We start from the raw sequence: 19,472 nt of genomic DNA on the forward strand, positions 1-19,472 counted from the left end.
CAGGAACCATGTGGAATTCCAAGATAAGAAAAATAGTTGCTAATTTGAGTATAAAAGCAGGAAACATGATACACTTGTTTCCTTTTATGCAAACACAAGTATGTGAGGGGTTGTGTGTAAATTATTTTTCTCTTGCTGAACCACAAAGACATAGAATCAAAGAGCTTCTCTTGAACATACTGGCTTTTCTTTCTTTTTTTTCTTCTGTCTCTTCTATTTCTTGTGGATATTATGGCTAATAACTCAACAAGTTTAGGGAGTCCATGGCCTGAAAACTTTTGGGGTAAGATATTTTCTTTAATATCTTTTTCTAATTTAAAATTAAGATGCAGAAAATGTACTGCATAATTCATTGAAATAGTGAAAATCTCTGAGATAGTTTGTTTACCATAAACTGATTGTTTAAGTGTTCATAAGTTTATTATAATAAATATATTCACATAATGTCTTTAAAGTGGGTTTTTGAAACACTCAAGAAGAATCTGGGCAACAAGTTTAGATTTTGGTTGGTGTTACAAAATATAATTACAAAATAATGAGAATAAAAATACAAAAATAAAGAGATGGAAGTAATTATTGTTTAAAATATGATAATGTGCATTTTGTTGGAAAATTAAGTTTTATTTGTCTTAAGGTTATAATGTATATATTTTATTTAATGAAATCAAGAATTGCTGAAAAGGCTCTTTTAATTTACATGGTCGATGTCATCCTCTTTATTTTCCAAACAAAATCAAAATAACAAAATCTATACTTAAGGAGTGTGATGATGTAATTAAAATAAGGAACCTTATTATGAAATTAGAGGAGGAAAAAACTCTAATAGAAAAAGTTCACTTGAAATAACATTACATGTAACATTAAAAGGAAGCCTATCCCAGAGGGAAAGAGAAATAATACAAAAGTACTTTTTGTCTGAGTTCACACACAGCTACTAGTTAAATGTCAGTAACAGAGTAGAGCTGAGGTCAAAATCACCAGTTCTTCAAGGCTAAAAAAAGGGAAATGCTAAGATACAGGGGCTAAGATGTAAATCGACAAGTATTCTTGGATTCAGGGGTATTTTAAAAAATAAAGGGGGGCAATTTCAGTTAAATTTCAGAAGAAAAACTAAAGGAAACAATGGAGTCTATGGAGAGAGCCTTATTTTTTTCCTGAACAGTTTTTAATTCTCTCAGAGAACTATTTCATACTTTTTTTGTGATTTGTGGGGATGCTTCGGGAACTATCCATGACAGGAGGCAGCAATGTTGACTGTCCCTGACCACCTAGCTGTCTGCCATCCTACAAATGGGCATGAAGGGAAAGAATTCTGAATTTTTTTAATTAAAAAAAAATTTTTTTTTTACCGTCAACCCTTCATGTTTGCTTCTGGCCTGGAAAAGAGGGACGTTAGTGAATTCCCTAACATTATTATTAAAAAATAAGAAGAAAGTAAATTATGTTTGCGTAGTTAAGAACAGCTTTGGTAATAAGTAATTCTAGGGAAACATCAACAGCCAATAAACCTTAGGATTGTGGGAGTCTTAATTATATATATTTGTTACAATACTGCTTGCTGTCTTCATTGATAGGAAAAGTGGATGCGTTAAACATACACTGAAAAATAGCTAGAATTTGTTTACACGAAGTTCATCATTACAAAAATAACTGTACAAATTATTCAAAAGTAAATTAGCTCTTACTGCAAAAATTAATGTGAAAGCCAGATGGTTTTTTTTCCCAGACCATTTGAAGTTAAATTTCAGGTTTACTTAAGTGAAAGAAGTCATCAGCCCCTGACTAAAACATGAGTTATAATCATAAAATAAGCCTGAATTAATAAGATAATGCTTAAGTGAAGTCTATTTACCAATCCTAAAAACATTGACTTTTTTTTTATAATACAGATATTTGTGCTTGAGAAGAAATTCAAACTTATTGTTTCAAAGACAGTTCCTAGTGTTTCTTTGCCTTAGGATGTGAATACAATGGAAAATAGATGGAAATTATGAAAACCAGGAAGGGGAGTGTTACATTGATAAGCATTAACAAAACCAATGCAAATATGTTGAGCAGGTATACTGTTTGATGATTTGGGGAAAATACATGAAAGATCACGTTATTTCTTCTGGGTTAAAAAATATTTAGTGTAAAATGTAAAATCTAAATATAAATAAATTAAACATAAAAATTTCCTAAAATATAAATGTAGACCTTTTAAGTTTTATTTCTTTTTTATATCTAAATTGATATCTATTTCTATCACTGACTCCACAAATATATCAGTTGTTGGATTTCGAATTTAGAGAATAAAGATGTAATTGTTGAGAATGAAAGACTTGTGCATTGAACCATATAAATTTCTTGAATTTAACACACTTAAATGCATGAAAAGTTGTTTTCCAAATATCATTTTTTAGGGGGGTTTACTTTAATGAATGCTGAAAAATAAGATAATGATATCAGGTTATTACCAATAAAAATCGCTTACATTTTCATAGTAGTCATGCACTAGGACTTATTTAATGTTGCACAAGCATTACAGTCATTGCTGCAAGAGGAAGCAAAGAAACTGGTTTGAGACTGAGCACACAGCTGAAGGCCACCTTGTATTTCTCGCTTTTGCTTTCTTTAATGCATTTCTCTTCTCTGGGAACATTCCCCACCAACGCAGCAGGAATCAGAAACTGTAAAATTTGCAGTGTCCTGCCTTTGTGAAACAGTGGACACCTATCCTTAAACTTGGGATTCTCTCTCTCTCCCTCTCTCTCTGCCCCTCCCCCCCTGCTCTCTCTATCTCAAAATAAGTAAACTTAAACAATTTTTTAACGGTAAAAGTGGTCCCCAAAACTTTGTTAGAGAAAAAAAAGTGATGTTTTGTCTGTTCTTATGAATCAGAGAAGGTTCACAGAGGAGATAATCCCAGGAAGGACACATTAGTCATCATTCTCCCTACATTAACTTATTAACTCATTCATTCACCTGTCTATCCAGTTTATTAGTTTGCTCAGAAGCATCGATTGGCCGCCCATGATACAGTAGTCCATGTGTTAGGTGTTACTATGATATACGTAGTTAGACAATTTCAGGGAGTTCCGGAGAAATGTGACCAGCATGTACGCAGAGGCAAACGCACAGAAAACACATCTGTGGAGTGAATGGCTTGAGGCAGATTTGTTTAAGGTTTTGTATACTTTCAGTGCAAAAGTTTGACCTGATTTAACATACTAATGCTCTGTTTTGTGACTTTAGATCTCCCTGTTTTCCTCTTCCTTAGGACTTTTCTCTAAGGTTGAAAAGGGTCGTGGATTGGGGGATGGGGCTTATATACTTTTAAGGGTATTGGAAGGAGAAGGCCTTTGATTCTTGATCTCAGGCTCTGGTCTTTGCTGATATCTATGGATGCATATTTCTCATCTGTTTTTAGAGTTGCCCTTTCTTCCCTTGCTTCTACGGCTGAAGGCTCTTACCATACAATCAGGCTCATGTGGTCTATGCAACTTTGGTTAATGGCATGGTTTCTCCTTTCTTTAGGTCCCCTTGGCCACTACTACCTTTTATTCAGGTACTTTTCCATCTGTCTCAGTGGTGTGGAACAATATTGAATGCTCTCCTATAATCCTAGGGTTGTGAAAGTCTCTCGAGGTTAGGCTGTTTATCAGGTGTCCTAGACCCAGATGTACCAATGTCTACCATCCCCACTTCTACTCTGCCTGTCAGGCACCAGAGTTGCTCAGGCTCATGTGGTCTATGCAACTTTGGTTAATGGCATGGTTTCTCCTTTCTTTAGGTCCCCTTGGCCACTACTACCTTTTATTCAGGTACTTTTCCATCTGTCTCATTCATCTTCCCCATTTGGACCCCAGGAAGCTGAGAATGGATACCAGTTTCTCTGGGATTCCCGAAATCAATCTACAACTCACCATGGGCAGAGATGGAGTGATAATCCTTTCTCCAAAACCCTTACTAGTCACATACAAGGTCATGAGGGTGGGGGCTACATGGTAGGTTTAATGGCCTGGTAAGAAAAGGAAGAGAGATTGCGCTCTCTCCCACTCTGTGAGCGTGCACCAAGGAAAGGCCAAGTGAGGTCACAGAGAGAAGTAGGTCACCTGCAAGCTACGTAGCTTTCGCCTGACTCTGATCATGCTGGCACCTTGATCTTGGACTTCCCAGCCATAAGAACGATAAGAAACAAATGCCTGTTGTTTCAGCCATACAGGTTGTAGTATTTTGTGTGGCAACCCACATCGACAAGGACATGCCTCACAGACTATGGTTCATTTTTCCCAATACTGTTCGTAGACTAAAAAGATACATTTTTGAACGCTTTAGACTCAGCATTTTGAAATTCCAACAAACAAAACACTCTTATCTCTTTCGAAATATCTAGTAATTACACTAAAACTACTGTTTTTCAAGGTTTTTACCCATTTTGTTTTCATCTAATCTACCTACTTAATAATCCAGTGAGAAATTTCAAGGATCAACTTTTTCTATGCATGCTTGCTAACTGTACTAATCCTCTCCAAGGTAGTCAAAGAGATGAAGGGTTGTGAACTGATTTATTGGGTAGTCAGATGTCAAGGGGAGAAAACCTTGGTTAATAGCTGAAAATTCTATTCTTCAGCCTGTAGAAAAATGTGGCTCTAAAGGGTCTACTCGCTGCACATAGGAGCAGGATGTTCCCAGAGAAACTGAGGACAGAGTGAGTTTATTGAATAAACACAAACCCCAATGATGTCCTCTACATTCCCTCCTCCTAAATAGCAAACAAATGCTATTATATTTCAAATGCGTCTTTAATTTGTATTTTTAGAACTTTCGGACACGTGTACATCATTGCACGTGAACAGCCTGCCGATTTTTTCCCTTATCTCAGTTACCCAGAGAGCTTGAATAACAAAGGTTTACAAATTGTTGTCTTTCAAACTGCTGCGTCTGAATTATGTAAAGAAATTTGAAAATGTATCTCTCACTGGGCTCAATGATCAGAGATTATGATTCAATAAATATGAGTCTAGAAGGCTACACCGTTTTACCTGACCTTAAAACTCCTGCATCTACATTCAAGAAGGAAATTCACCTACAGTAGTCTTTTCTTGAGATAGCCTTTTCAGATTTTTTTACTAGTGTTAGGTTGGTCTCATTAAAACAAATTAGGAAGTGTTTTCTGCTACTGAATCTTCTATGAGTTATGGAAGTTTGTGTTTCCTAAAATTTTTCCCACTTAAATTTCCAAATATATTGCCTTAAAGTTGTTCAGGGTATTCTCTCATATGTGTTTCCAACATTTTATTGTAAAAAATTCAGCTATAGAGAAACATCAAAGGATTTTTACGGTGAATATGCATATACATACCCCTTAGGTTCTAACATTTACATTTTTACAATACTTATTTTATTCACCAATCTATTTGCTTACATTTCAAAGTAGATTGAAGATGTCAGTATACTTCATCCATTATTTCAGCATGTATATCACTAATCAGAATTCAATATTTTTTCCTTTTAAAGTCAAATTTACCTACAATGAAATGTATAAAATAAGTAATAATGAAGTGCACATAGTAACTGAACATTTGCTGAATTTTTACACACTGGAATGTACACCCTGAATTACTCTATCCCCAATCTTGGATATTAAATATTATCCAACTTGGAAAGTTCCTGAATTCCACCTCCCAGTCATCTCCTCTCTACACCATCCCCAGAAAAAAACATTATTCTGATATTTTTTTCTTAGAACAGATTAGTTTGCCTTGAACTTCACGTAAATGAAATCATACATATTTATTCTTTTGGCTATTAAGTATAGAGCTGTAACATATATTCTTGTAAGAGTCTGTTGGTGATATATGTTTTCATTATTCTTGGTGACTTCCTAGAAGTGAAAGAGCTGGTCATAGCTTTGGTGGAGGCTTGATTTTATAAAAATTTGTCCAGCCTTTTTCCAAAGTGGTTATGTAATGTGCTCTTTCCAACAGTGTATGAGGGGTCCAGTTGCTTCAAATATTTTCCAATAGCTCTTTGTTAGTCTCAATCCTTTATGTTTTAGCCTTTCCTGTCACTATTTACTTTTATCTTATTGTGGTTTTAGTTTGTATCTTCCTGATGCCTGATGATGATGGGCAGAGGTTGGCAAAGGATGGCTTACAGGCTAAATATCATGTATGGCTTGTTTTTATAGATAAAGTTTTATTGAGATATTTGTGTGTTTACGTTGTTTTGTGCTACAATAATAAAGTTGAGTAGTTTCAATAACATGTGACCTGAAAAGCCTAAAATATTTGTTCCCTGGGCCTTTAAAGAAAAATAGTTTGCTGATTCCTGACACTGAACATCTTCTCTCATGTTTAGTGGCCTTTGAATATATATTCTGAAGAAGCATCTGTTCATTTCTTTGGCCCATTTTTATTTTATCTTTCTTCCTCTTCTTCTTCTTCTTCTTCTTCTTCTTCTTCGTCTTCGTCTTCGTCTTCTTCTTGGTCTTCTTCTTCTTGTTCTTCTTCTTGTTCTTGTTCTTCTTGTTCTTCTTGTTCTTCTTGTTCTTCTTGTTCTTCTTGTTCTTCTTCTTCTTCTTCTTCTTCTTCTTCTTCTTCTTCTTCTTCTTCTTCATCTTCTTCTTGGTCTTCTTCTTGTTCTTCTTGTTCTTGTTCTTGTTCTTCTTCTTCTTCTTCTTCTTCTTCTTCTTCTTCTTCTTCTTTGACCTTTTTATTATTTATTGAAAAAGTCCTTTACATATTCTGGTTATCAGTCAGTTTTCAGATATATATTTCTAAAATTTTTTTTAAGTTTATTTATTTATTTGTGTGTGTGTGTGTGTGTGTGTGTGTGTGTGTGAGAGAGAGAGAGAGAGAGAGAGAGAGAGAGAGAGAGAGAGAGAGAGAGAGAGAGAAGAGTGGAGGAGGGACAGATAAAGAGAGAAAGAGAAAATCCCAAGCAGACAGAGCCCTGTGTGGGGGTTGAAAGATCAGGCTGATATCAAGAATCCAAAGCTTAACAAACTGTGCCACCCAGGCAGCCCTATAAATATTTTCTACCTGTCTGTGGCCTACTTATTTATTTTTTAAAGTATCTTTTGCTGGGCAGATTTAAATTTTTTTAAGTATAATCTATCTAGATATCACCTATCTACTGTGTGTGTGTTTATCTTAAAGGAATTAAAGGAAATTTTTTATATTTACACTGATATTATTTCTGATGTTCTTTATTTCTTCCTGAAGCTCTAAGCCTTTTGTCTGATATCATACCCCTACAATCTAAGATTCCCTTTGGCAAAGATTTTTTTTTTCTTTTTAAAAAATTTTAAATGTCTATTTATTTTTGAGAGAGAGAGAGAGACAGAGTGTGAGTGAGGGAGGGGCAAGAAGGGAGGGAGACACAGAATTTCAAGCAGGCTCCAGGCTATGAGCTGTCAGCACAGAGCCCAATGTGGGGCTTGAACTCATGAATTGTGAGATCATGACCTGAGCTGAAGTTGGAGGTTTAACCAAATGAACCACCTAGGGGCCCCGTCTATATAACCTCTTCTAATGCCATCCTTTTAATTTCTGATATTAGTAATTCTCTCTCTATTCTTCTTCTTCCTTCCCTCCTTCCCATTTGGTCATTTTTATCAGTGTCAATCAATTTTTTTATTAGATTTTTTTTCATAGAAACCACATTAGGCTTGTTTCTTTCCTTTTTTTTTTCCCCTATGTCCTTATATTCTGCTTTCTCTTAATTATTTATTGTATTATTCCATTTTACTTGAGTTTGATTTACTTTCTTTTGGCTAGCTTTTTGAGATGGAAGATTATATAATTGATTTTTCAGCCTTCCTTCTTTGTATTTTTTTAATTTTTTAAGGTTAATTATTTATTTTGAGAGGGACAGAGACAGCTCCAGTGGGGAAGGGGCAGAGACAGAAGGAGAGAGAGAATACCAAGCAGCCTTTGCACTGATGTGGAGCTCAAACTCACAAAACCGTGATTTCATGACCTGAGTAGCAATCAAGATTTGGACACTTAACTAACCGAATCACACAAGCACCCCAGCCTTTCTTCTTTTTAAATTTATGCCTCTAAGGCTACACATTCTCCTCTAAACACAGCTTTACGTGCATTTCATGTGTTTTAATATTTCATATTTTTAATATAACTCAGTTAAAATATCTTCTAATTATCATCATCTATTTTTATTTGAATATTTTTATAGGTTTCCATTCTTTGTTGAAATTTTTCAACCTGTGTATTTTGCTTAACATATTAACTCATGGTTATTTTCATAGTTACATTGATAACTATAATCTCTTGATAATTCATGGTTATTGTTTTATGATATAGTTATTCTCTTCATCTTTGTTCATTTGGTCTTGTCTTTTGGAATGCTTTGTAATTTGTTACTTATGCTTAGTATTGGCTGAAGCATTGTAGAAACAATTTTAGACTCTAAGTAAGTTTATCTTTTTCTAGAAAGGATTAATATTTCTTCTGGAATTAGTTGGGGTCAGATCTATTTTTGTTTTATTTTATTTTATTCTATTTTATTTTATTCAGATAAAATTTTAAATGAAGTAATCAGGGTAGACCTATATAAGAAGGTGACCTATGAGTGAAAACCTGAAGTTTGCCATGGAGATAGCCGGGGAAAGAATTTCAGAAATAGGTTACAACCAGTGCAAGGCTCTAAGTCAGGAGCATATCCAGCATGTTTAAAGAGTAGCAAAGAGGGTATTGTGGATGGAGCTAAGATAGCGGAAGAGTAAAAATGAGCACAGATCATTGGGAACAGGTCAAGCTGGAACATTAAGAACATTTTTTTTAATGATTTTTATTTATTTTTGAGAGACAGAGAGAGACAGTGCAAGCAGGGGAGGGTCAGAGAGAGAGTAAGACACAGAATCTGAAGACAGGCTCCAGGCTCTGAGCTAGCTGTCAGCACAGAGCCCGACGCGGGGCTCGAACCCATGAACTATGAGATCGTGACCTGAGCTGAAGTCGGACACTCAACCGACAGAGCCACGCAGGTACCCCCATTCAGAACATTTTTAAGAGTTTGCTTTTGCTCTGGGGGGAAGTGGAGGGTTTAAAATAGACTAGTATGGCTTGACTTCTATTTTCCAAAGTTCAGTGTGGCTACTGTATTGAGAATGGTAGAGGGTTGTTGGGATGGGGGGAGTGATCAGGTCAGAGGTGGTGGTCACTTGGACCAGGGAGGTAGCCGAGTAGATAGAAGTTGGATTCTGCATCCCGTGTGGGGAAAAACCAAATAGGATTTTCTGGTAGATAAGCTACACATAGAAAATACTTATTTTTTGTTTACTCTATTATAATTAATCAAGTTTTCTGTGCCCTAAATATTATTTTCTCTAAAAATATTTGTCAAATTCTTCTTACTGCATAAGCCATCCTCCTCTATACCCTAGGATACCAAGAACAGAATAGCTTTCTTTGGCATCAGCTGAGCTTCTGAGTCTTAAAATTTAAAGGGTACTGTGAACTGATCAATGTTCCATTCTGTTGGCAGTGATAAAATCACTTTTCAGATAGTGGAACAATTCAACTCAAAGCCACTAGATGGTGACCTCTACTAAATTTTAATACTAATGGACAGAATTTGAAGCATTGATTAGATGTACTGAAAACCAGATTAATATTAGAATCTTAGAATTGGAAGATACTATTGTGGCCATTACTTACAGGTCAGCAAGGGCCAAACGACTTGGATAAATTATACAACCATTAGTAGAAATAGTTATTATTCACTGAGGACTTATGTACTAGCCCTTTGCTAATTGTATAGACATGAATTACAAATCAGGATAAGGATATCCAATTTACACTTTTTACCTTACTGATGTTAGAATTTGTACCTTTTGCTTTCAAAGGGAGATCTGCATTTTTAAACATAATAATTTGGTCTCACAAGTTGCTTTATATTGTAATTACTTGAAGTAAATCATGGCTCATTCTTTCTCCTTTAAAACTATTGATAAATAAGAAGGCAAGTTACCCCTTAAAAAAAGGGGGCGCCTGGGTGGCTCAGTCGGTTGAGCATCCGACTTCGGCTCAGGTCATGATCTCATGGTTTGTGGGTTCGAGCCCCATGTCAAGCTCTGTGCTGACAGCTAGCTCAGAGCCTGGAGCCTGCTTCCGGTTCTGTACCTCCCTCTCTCTGATTTTCCCCTGCTCTCTCTGTCTCTCAAAAATAAATAAAAAACATAAAGAAAAAGAAGTATCTGTGCCAATGTGTTTTTTTGGGTATATTTTTAATAGTATGTTTTAAAAAAAGGCTTTCAAAATTTATTATAAAAAATCTGCCAGAATAGAATTACATATATGAAAATTTAAAGCTATCCAGGCAATAGATAGATGCTGTTTTCATTTTCTGAATTCTAGTTTGGCTCAGAAAAACCATTAACTACAGTTAAATCATTTTTAAAAATCCCTATGGAAGACCGTTCCAGAACAGGCTATACTAAAATTATGGCTTGAATAGATAAAGGGGATGAAGAGGATGTTGATCTTGATGAATATAGAATTGTTGAATTATTATTTTGTATGCCTGAAACTAATATAACATTGTATGTTAATTAAACTTGAACAAAAATTTTTTAAAATGTGACTTTACCTTTATTCCTTATTCCTTTTCTGAAGTTTTACACCTGTTTTTAAAGTTTGAATTTAGGGGCGCCTGGGTGGCTCAGTCGGTTAAGCGTCCGACTTCAGCTCAGGTCAGATCTCACGTTTGTGGGTTTGAACCCCACATCAACTCTGTGCTGACAGCTAGCTCAGAGCCTGGAGCCTGCTTCTGGTTCTGTGTCTCCCTCTCTCTCTGCCCCTCCCCCTCTCATGCTCTGTCTCTCTCTGTATCAAAAATAAATAAAACATTAAAAAATAAATAAATAAAGTTTGAATTTAAAGGAGCTTTCAAAGACATACAAGGGGCGCTTGGGTGGCTCAGTTGATTAAGCGTTTAACTTTGGCTCAGGTCATGATCTCCTGGTTTACGGGTTTGGGCCCTGAGTCAGGCTCTGTACTGACAGCTCAGAGCCTGAAGCCTGCTTTGTCAGATTCTTTATCTCCCTCTCTCTCTCTCCTTCTGCCCCTCCCCTGATCTCTCTCAAAAATAAATAAATATTTAAAAAGTGTTTTAAAGAAGATAGATAAGCTTTTTATCATATATTTCAGCAGGTTTTAGAGATTCTTATGTCATTATTATCATTCATAACTAGAAAAAAATTCTGCACATATGGTAGCAGCATAAAATTAGTAAGATAGTTTCTAACATGGATATTTGACTAGCTTTATGGGATAGGAAGCCATTTTCATGTATGTGCACTCAACTAAACAACAAAAATTAAGCAAATTCATATTAAAGCAGGATGATTTTTTCTGTCATCTTTGTAACTTCTGCAAGCTCCATTTTATATTACTTTATATTCATTCAAAATGTAACTGGTTTATTATTGATGTATATATATTATCCTCATGATTCTCATGTATATTTAAAATTTATCATTTAATAATTTTTATGTATCTCTATAACCCTATATAGTCTTCTCTTTATAATTATAATATGATATTTTGAGTCATTATTGCCTATTCTCCTTGACATTGCCCCAGATTTCAGGCACAGAGAGTACATCTACAATGTTAAATATGATATTTAATAGTATAACATCATAAATATTATAATACAGAAATAATATAAAGCCATGAAGAAGAATCATTTAAAATAGATTTATTGTCAAATTGCGCTCCTAGAAATATTGTTCTAATATGCCAGCCTCGATCTCACAACTGTGGGATCACGACCTGAACTGAAATCAGGAGTCAGACGCTCAATTGACTGAGCCAGCCAGGTGCCCCCAAATTACCTAACATTTTAATGAAAACTTTCTGGGGTGGAATACTAGAACTTCACATTTAGAAGGAGCTTATAGTTTACCTACTAGATCTCTACCTAATGCATTATTTTTCTATTCAAAAGTACAACATCTAGACAAACCTTCGTATCTTTCATTCATTGTTCTAAATAGGAAGAGAGCATTTCTGAGTGCTTTTGTCCAGATTCTGTGATTAAAGTGTCTCTCGTCGTAATTCACTCATGGATTCTCTGGGCACAAACTATTCTATAAAGAAACTCTTTCAGGGGTGACTGATCACTTAATAGCATTTAATAATGAATTTTTCAAATTATATATAATATATCTCACACAAAAAAGATTGCCAAAAACTCACTGAAATAGGTAAAATTAGTTTTCTTAAACCAAAGTACCAAGCTTAGTAAACTGCCTGGACTCATAGACTTATCTGAGAAGAAAGAAGAAGAATTCGTTCTATGAAGTATTTGAGTCGTTCATGATTTTTATTTACTTTCTAGAGCAATTCTTCAGGGAGGGGAGCCTGGGTGGCTCAGTCAGCTGAGTGTGAGACTCTGATTTCTGCTCAGGTCATGATCCTGGGGTCATGACATTGAGCCCTGTGTCAGGCTCTGCACAGCACAATTTCCCTCCCTCTGCACTTCTCCCCTACCCACGCTCGCTCTCTTTCTCTCTCTCTCTCTGTCTCTCTCACATTAAACAAACAAACAAAGCCAAAAACAACAACAACAACAAAACCCATTTTTCAGTGAAGCACAGAATTTATGCAGCCAAAACATAAAGAAAATTTAGTGTTAATGATTATGAAACAATAAAAATTGAGCAAATCTACTCTCTCACAAACTTACATAAAATAGTAAGGGCATATAAATCTCATAAAGTGAGTAGATACTCAAAACTTTTCTAAAACATTATGATTTGATCTGATTATTAAGTCACTCCTAGAAAATAACATCATAATTGAGGTCTTAGGAGCCGGAACCTTTAAACCTCAGTTTATAGCCCCAATTCCCCTATGTCTTAAATTCCCCTAAATTTAGCACTACTTGGTATCTAGTAGGTGTTTTATACATTAAACAAATGAATAGATAAATGTCTCTGGGGTGAGTAGCTTTTAATCACTTCCACCTCAAATTCTACAGTTACTTAGATTCAGTGCTGGTATATTTTTTGTCTCCTCAGATCTCCCAAATTAGTCTTTCTTTGTTTCCTTGTTTACTTCTGCCACCTGTTAAACTGTGATTTTCCTGGAAATTTATTCTCAACTCACTTCTTCTAAACACACTCTTGTTTTTAGCATCAGTGCTTTCCATGATGGCTGCCAGTCTCTTGTAGTATGAAGATTCCTACTTCTGCTCCTCTTTAAGCTCCGTATTTACTTAACCCTGATTCCAAATGAGTATCTCAGGGCCACTCAAGTTCAGCACCTCCCATAATCTGACATTTCTTCTTGGTTTGGGTGAATGATGCCAGTGTCCATCCTTGTCTGCCCACGCCAGAATCCGGGAGTCATTTTAGATTCCTCCTTTCCTCAGTGTAGCAACGTATGGCATTTTAACTGGTTGACTTTTAGTTTTAGAGGACAGAGGTGGGGAGGGGAGGAATTATGTATGTGTCCTTTGTTTTTACTTTTTTTTTTTTTTTTGTCTTGAAGGACCCTAAATTTTCCTCTCCCTCTTCCTTTTTTTCTTTTTCATCGTGTGGTTTTCAAAAAGCACCTTTCTTTCTCTTTCATTTCTGTTTTTAACACCTTTATTGAGATAATTCACATATCATATGATTCATTCATTAAAGGGTACAATAAATGTTTTGTTAGAGTCACAGAGTTGTGTGACATTGCCACATTCTTATATGAGAACGCTCTGTCCTTCAAAAATAAACCTATGGCCATTAGCATTGTTCCCTCCCACCCCACCCACCAGCCCTAAGGAATCACTAATCGGCTTGCTCTCTCCATAGTTTCCCTCCCTCCCTCTCTTCTGGACATTTCCTGTAAATGGAATCCTACAAGATAGGATCTTTTGACTACACTCTTTATCCTCTTCTTCCTTGGGAAAGGATTACTTTCCAAGGCACTTCACATTCTTGCCTGCATTTGTAAATCCCTTTGCTATAGTTAGGTATGCTTAGGGAACAGAATACCTTTTCATTGTTTTCACACTTTTCTTGGAACTGTCCTTCCTCTCCATGAAGACTTAAGGTAGAAGGATGGGAGAGAATGTTCTGGTATGTTTTATCAGTTTACTTTCTTGGTAACTTGAAGTTTGAATGTTCTTTGTCTTCTAATTATGCGGAAGGCCTAGGTTTTGTATAGTTTCACTTGTTTTATTGTTTTCATATTGTTTTATTGATCTCTATTGTTCTTTTGGAAGAAACGCTGGGAAATTCTGATTTACATGGCTGCCATTGCCTTGGCAGCCCAAAATTCCTATAACTTTTTTTTAGATTCCCAATATTTGGGGGCACTGATAGTGACAAGTTAAGAATTTTAAGGTTATGACTCAATATTATTTTCATAAGACACATTTTGGAAGAACAATACTTGGTAGCAGAGCTGTTCTAAATCATCTTATAATTTAGAGTCCTCTTCCTATTACAAAGAATTCATTGTTTAGATTTGATTTAAGCAATTGTTTTGGAGGATTTTGACCCAAGCATTTGTGAGGGTAATCATGAAAGTAAAACAAAACATACATAGTCTTGACACAAGATAAATGGGACCATAAAAGATGGGAGAAAACCATTGGCTCCTATATCTTAAAATTAAGGGAAAATGAGTATTATGCATTTATTAGCAATGGTTTGTTTTGCTATTTCTGCAATATATATTTCTTATATATTATTGTAGATTACAACAATAACCCGAACAGAACCTTGGTAATCATAAAATCTAACTTTTTCATTTAAAACATAATAAAATAAATCCAAATACATTTCCTAAAAATGTATAATATGTCAGGGATAAAGCTGGGTCAGGAACCCTGAATCAGCTCTTGCTGTATAACAATCTAACCCTAAACACAGTATGGTAGGATCCCCTCCCTAAGAAGAAAAAGAGAGAGAGAGAGAGAAAAGGAGGGAAAAACCCCCCAAGCCCCCCAAAACTTCAAGATAACCTGGCTATGTGCTTATGTGACAACATCCCTCATGACCTTGTAAACTGAGACCACTCAATCAGACTACATGCTTGTGTGTGTTCCCATATATGAGAGACAAAGAAATAGAAAATGTATTTAAAAAAGAACTCTGCCACGTGATACTCGGTGCTCAGTTCTTCAGGTACAGACCCAACTGAGCAGCACCAGCAAGAATAAAGTTGTTTCCTGGAAATTAAACAGCCTCAATGTCACGGCTCTGTTCAAGAATCCCACTATACTAGTAGCTTAAAAATAAAAAATTCAGCTCATAATTCTGTGGGTTATTAGTTTGGACTGGGATCAGTCGGCCAGATATATTTTCTGCTGGTCTTCTCTCATGTGTCACACTCAGTTGTTGGGTAACTAACATCTGAATGATCTAGGAAGACCCCATTCATGTGGTTGGAAGTAGCAGTCTCTTGGCCAGACCAATGGGGTAACTGGTCCAATGTGTCTCTCATCATCTGGTAGGCTAGCCCAGGTTTGTCGGCTGCTGACAATTATAGGGCTTCTGAGAGCAGCTGGGGTAGAAGCTGAAAGGCCTCTTGAAGTTTAGGCTTCATTTTGCAGTTTAATCTTCATTGCGTCTTACTGGTCAAAGCAAGTCGTGAAGCTGGGCTTGGGGGAGAAATAGACTCTACCTCTCAAAGGGAGGAACTTCAAAGCATTTGCGGCCCTTCTGTTGTTTTTTTGTTTGTTTGTTCCACAGCCTAAAACCCTACTGAGCTCATTTCCAGTCCATGCCCTTCTCAGTACAGAGTCCCTAGATAAGATAGCTTACCTCGTCACTTAACAGCAACTAATTTTTGTTGATGAAACTGTAACTACTTTTTGTTGATGAAACCAAAGAGTGATGCTTGAAATGGCTCTTGAAGATTAGGTTTCTCAGACAGAAATTTGAAAGATGTGTTCAGATATAAGGAAAAAGATGTGGGAAAGCACAGAGCTTGAGAGAAAAAGACAGGCTTTGGGACAGTGAGAAAATCAGCATGACTTGTGGGTTATATCATAGGGAAATGTGGTGCAATCTTCCAAGGCTGGTGATAAGACATGAGAGGGGTCTTCTGATATGCAGAATGTCTTTACCTTCAAAACGTGTGCTCTGCCACCCAGTTTTATTCAAAAAATGGGTTTTTAGTTCACAAGCAGCAGCAGTAAGGTAGAATTTCCCTTTTGGGAAAACAACTCCTCTGGCCCCTGAACAGGAAATCGGAACAAACGCAAGTTCTGTGAATTGAAGGACACCAGTGTATAGCAGAAATTCTATGGATTCAGGGGACAAAAATTTCATGATCACAATGAGGGTATGATAGCAGCATAGACTGGAAATGATGGTCCAAGAAAGAGCACAGTGCTCTGCACGGGTCATGTCATCAATGAGTCAGTGATACAGGTTACAGTCCAGGAGTTCAGGAAATAGAACATAAATCAGTCAGCCCACCAGATGGCTCTAGCTCAGCACTTCCTGTTTCAAAATGACCACAGGAAGTGAGAAGTCATGAAGCCTGCAGGTGGGAGACATCGCTGGGGTTGATGAAACCAGACACAGGAAAAGGCAAAGTCAGTTTGACTACAAAATCCTTTATCAATTTCTGGCACATTATTACTGCCATAACTCAAGAGGAAATCATCTTCAGACTATCTTTGCAACCTTATAAAAGTGTATGAACTAAAGGATTGCCTTTAAAAAAAAAACCAAGTTTGCTTACTACTTATTTCTCAAAGGTGATAAAATAGCATAAGCAATGTGGAATGGTACAGCTAAAAATGTTGCTTTGGATCCTTTTGCTTTAATAAATGGAAGCATATCAGCTGATACTCATATATGTACCCAACACGGTCTTTTATTTCCCTAACTCAACATCTGTTTCAATTAATCATGTATTCCATAGTTTCAATTGGTACTCTGCTCTGTGGTTTTAGTGGAACACCTATTCACAAATTAAATTACCTACCTATTCAGTTTTGTTTGTTTTTGTTTGTTTCAGAGGATGTTATAACGTCCTTCACAGTGTCCATTGCAATTGTGCTCGTAATTGGAGGATTTATTTGGGCTCTGTGCGTCTGTTTGTCTCGAAGAAGAGCCAGTGCTCCCATCTCGCAGTGGAGTTCAAGCCGGCGGCCAAGGTCTTCCTATAACCATGGCCTCAACAGGACTGGGTTTTATCGCCACAGTGGCTGTGAACGGCGGAGCAACCTCAGCCTGGCCAGTCTCACTTTCCAGCGACAAGCTTCGCTAGAGCAGGCAAATTCCTTTCCAAGAAAATCAAGCTTCAGGGCTTCAACGTTCCACCCTTTTCTGCAAAGTCCGCCACTTCCGGTGGAAACTGACAGTCAGCTGGTGACGCTCCCTTCCTCCAGTCGGACGGTTCAGACCGTCAGCCCTTCGCACAGTCTGAGCCGGCCGGATTTCCACTGGTCCAACAACAGTCTTCGAGTGGGCTTTTCCACACCGCCCCCACCTGCCTATGACTCAATTATAAAAGCATTCCCAGATTCATGAGGAGGGTGCTTTTGTTTTTGTTTCTTCCTTTTTCTTGGCTTTTCCTGAAAGAAGATTAGGAACCAGCTAAATGGAATTTTGACTGCATGGCCCAAACAGCTAATGAGTTCCCGAACTGAATCCTGCCCCGTGTGCCATAATTCAATGCAGAAAATGTAAAACACATTTTCTTTGAATACACGTTTTCCTTTTGTCTCACAAAATAGTAATATTTTCCAAAAAGTTATATATTTATGTTTTTTGTACTCAACCTGAAGGTTTTTAGGACAATGATTCTTATCTAAGACTCAGTTGTGATCCAGTATATAAATATTTTAGACTAAAATTAAAACTTTAGATATTTGTGGTTTACAATCCTCATTCACTGTCCAATGTGACTATAAAGGGAAAAAAATCATTAGGTCACTTTAAAGAAAAAATCTATCCTAGAGAATTTTAATTTTACTTTCTTCAGTGACGTGAATCATTTTACAGTCTTGGAGTTTTAATGGATTATATGAGCACAAAAATGACAGAACAGAGATTTTCAAGTTCCTTGATGCCACTCATCTGTGACAAGTGTGGGGACCAAGCAAAGGAAGAGAAACTCTGGGGGCATTATAGGACACTTCAATTTTGACACTTATTCCCCCCACCCCCCACCCCAGCCTCTTTTCGTGCCTTCCCCAAAAACAGTTATCTACATCATTGAGGCAAAATCCTTGGGTTTACTAAGATCATTTAACTTTTCTTCACTGTTGAAGTTATGTTGTTACAAAAGCAATACCAGCAAAACCAATTCTTTGACCTAAAAACAAACTTGAGTAACACCGAGCTTACATTTTTCCTTAGGGATAAATTTTATTTCTTAGATATAAATATAGTCATTGGGGGAAGCATTTTATCTAGGGACTATCTCTTGTGACTTCACAGACCAATAAGGGTCGGTAAGGAGGAAGTCTATCATGAAATTCATGTTACAACCATGAAGAATGTTCCTTCCTGGATCGACTCATCAAAAATCATCCCTTGTTTGCTTTTCTACTGATTTCAACCTCAGATTCTATGAAGAGTCTTTCTACAATGATTAAACCATGTCATATGGTCTTTGGTGCAGACACTTATTCAAGGAGTCCATTTCCACAGAGGGCCACCCTCTTAAAGCAAGGTACATTCCCAAATATGGGTACCAGAGAGCTTTAGTGGCCAGATGCCTACAGATGTCTTTTTTCATGTAAGGACACAACAAGTTCACTGGAGTATTATTCAAAGGACTATAGTTCATTTTTGATATAGTGATTATTTAGCTTATGTTGCTGTTTGTTTGTTTCTCTGAACATTGAGATTTTCAGTGAAGAAAAATGTACTATCATTTTAGCTTCTGCAGCGCAGTGCTCATAGCTAATGGTGTCTGAATATGGTTCAAGAAGGTAATAATTTTTACATAGTAAGAGATTCTGCATAGCATTCTCCTTATTATTTTTATTTAGCAAATATTTTCCATTGTTCCTCAAGGACAATTATTCTTCAGGATGTCTATCGATAGATGCTCTCTAATGTAATATACTTACAAGAAAGAAAGAAAGAAAGAAAGAAAGAAAGAAAGAAAGAAAGAAAGAAAGAGAGAAAGGAAGAAAGAAAAAAGGTGAGGAAGGGAGGGAGGAAAAAAAGCACTTAGGAAGAAGGGAAGAGAGGAGGAAGAAAGGTATTAAGAAAAAAAATCTCACGGTATCACCAATTTGTTGTAAGTTGGTTTTTAACAAACTTAGCAATTGTTATGTCGCCACGTGAGATTCAGGAGAGCACTAACTTGATAACAAAGCTATCTTTGTTTCCATGTCAACCTTAATGTTTCATATGAGAAGTAAGCCAAGTGTATGGCTTTTATCTAGAATTTATACTGGGATAAAATTCGCTTTATTGTTCTCAAATTAGGAAAATGGGAGCAGAAATCCTGTGGTGAATTTAACCATCTGGCAGAATTGTTGCCTCCCCTTTCCTC

At 36.4% G+C, this 19,472-nt stretch overlaps 1 protein-coding gene across 1 annotated transcript; it reads left to right on the forward strand.

Moving 5' to 3' along the window:
• Positions 1–86: 86 nt before the first annotated feature.
• On the forward strand, positions 87–19,111 carry MYCT1 (MYC target 1). Its single transcript, XM_029944651.1, is given in 3 exon segments — positions 87–194; positions 196–283; positions 16,977–19,111. Coding segments are annotated over 3 exon segments (711 nt in total). The 3' UTR covers positions 17,492–19,111.
• The last annotated feature ends 361 nt before the right edge of the window (positions 19,112–19,472 follow it).

This window comes from Suricata suricatta, chromosome 7, assembly GCF_006229205.1.
Source record: "Suricata suricatta isolate VVHF042 chromosome 7, meerkat_22Aug2017_6uvM2_HiC, whole genome shotgun sequence".
Classification (NCBI taxonomy): domain Eukaryota; kingdom Metazoa; phylum Chordata; class Mammalia; order Carnivora; family Herpestidae; genus Suricata; species Suricata suricatta.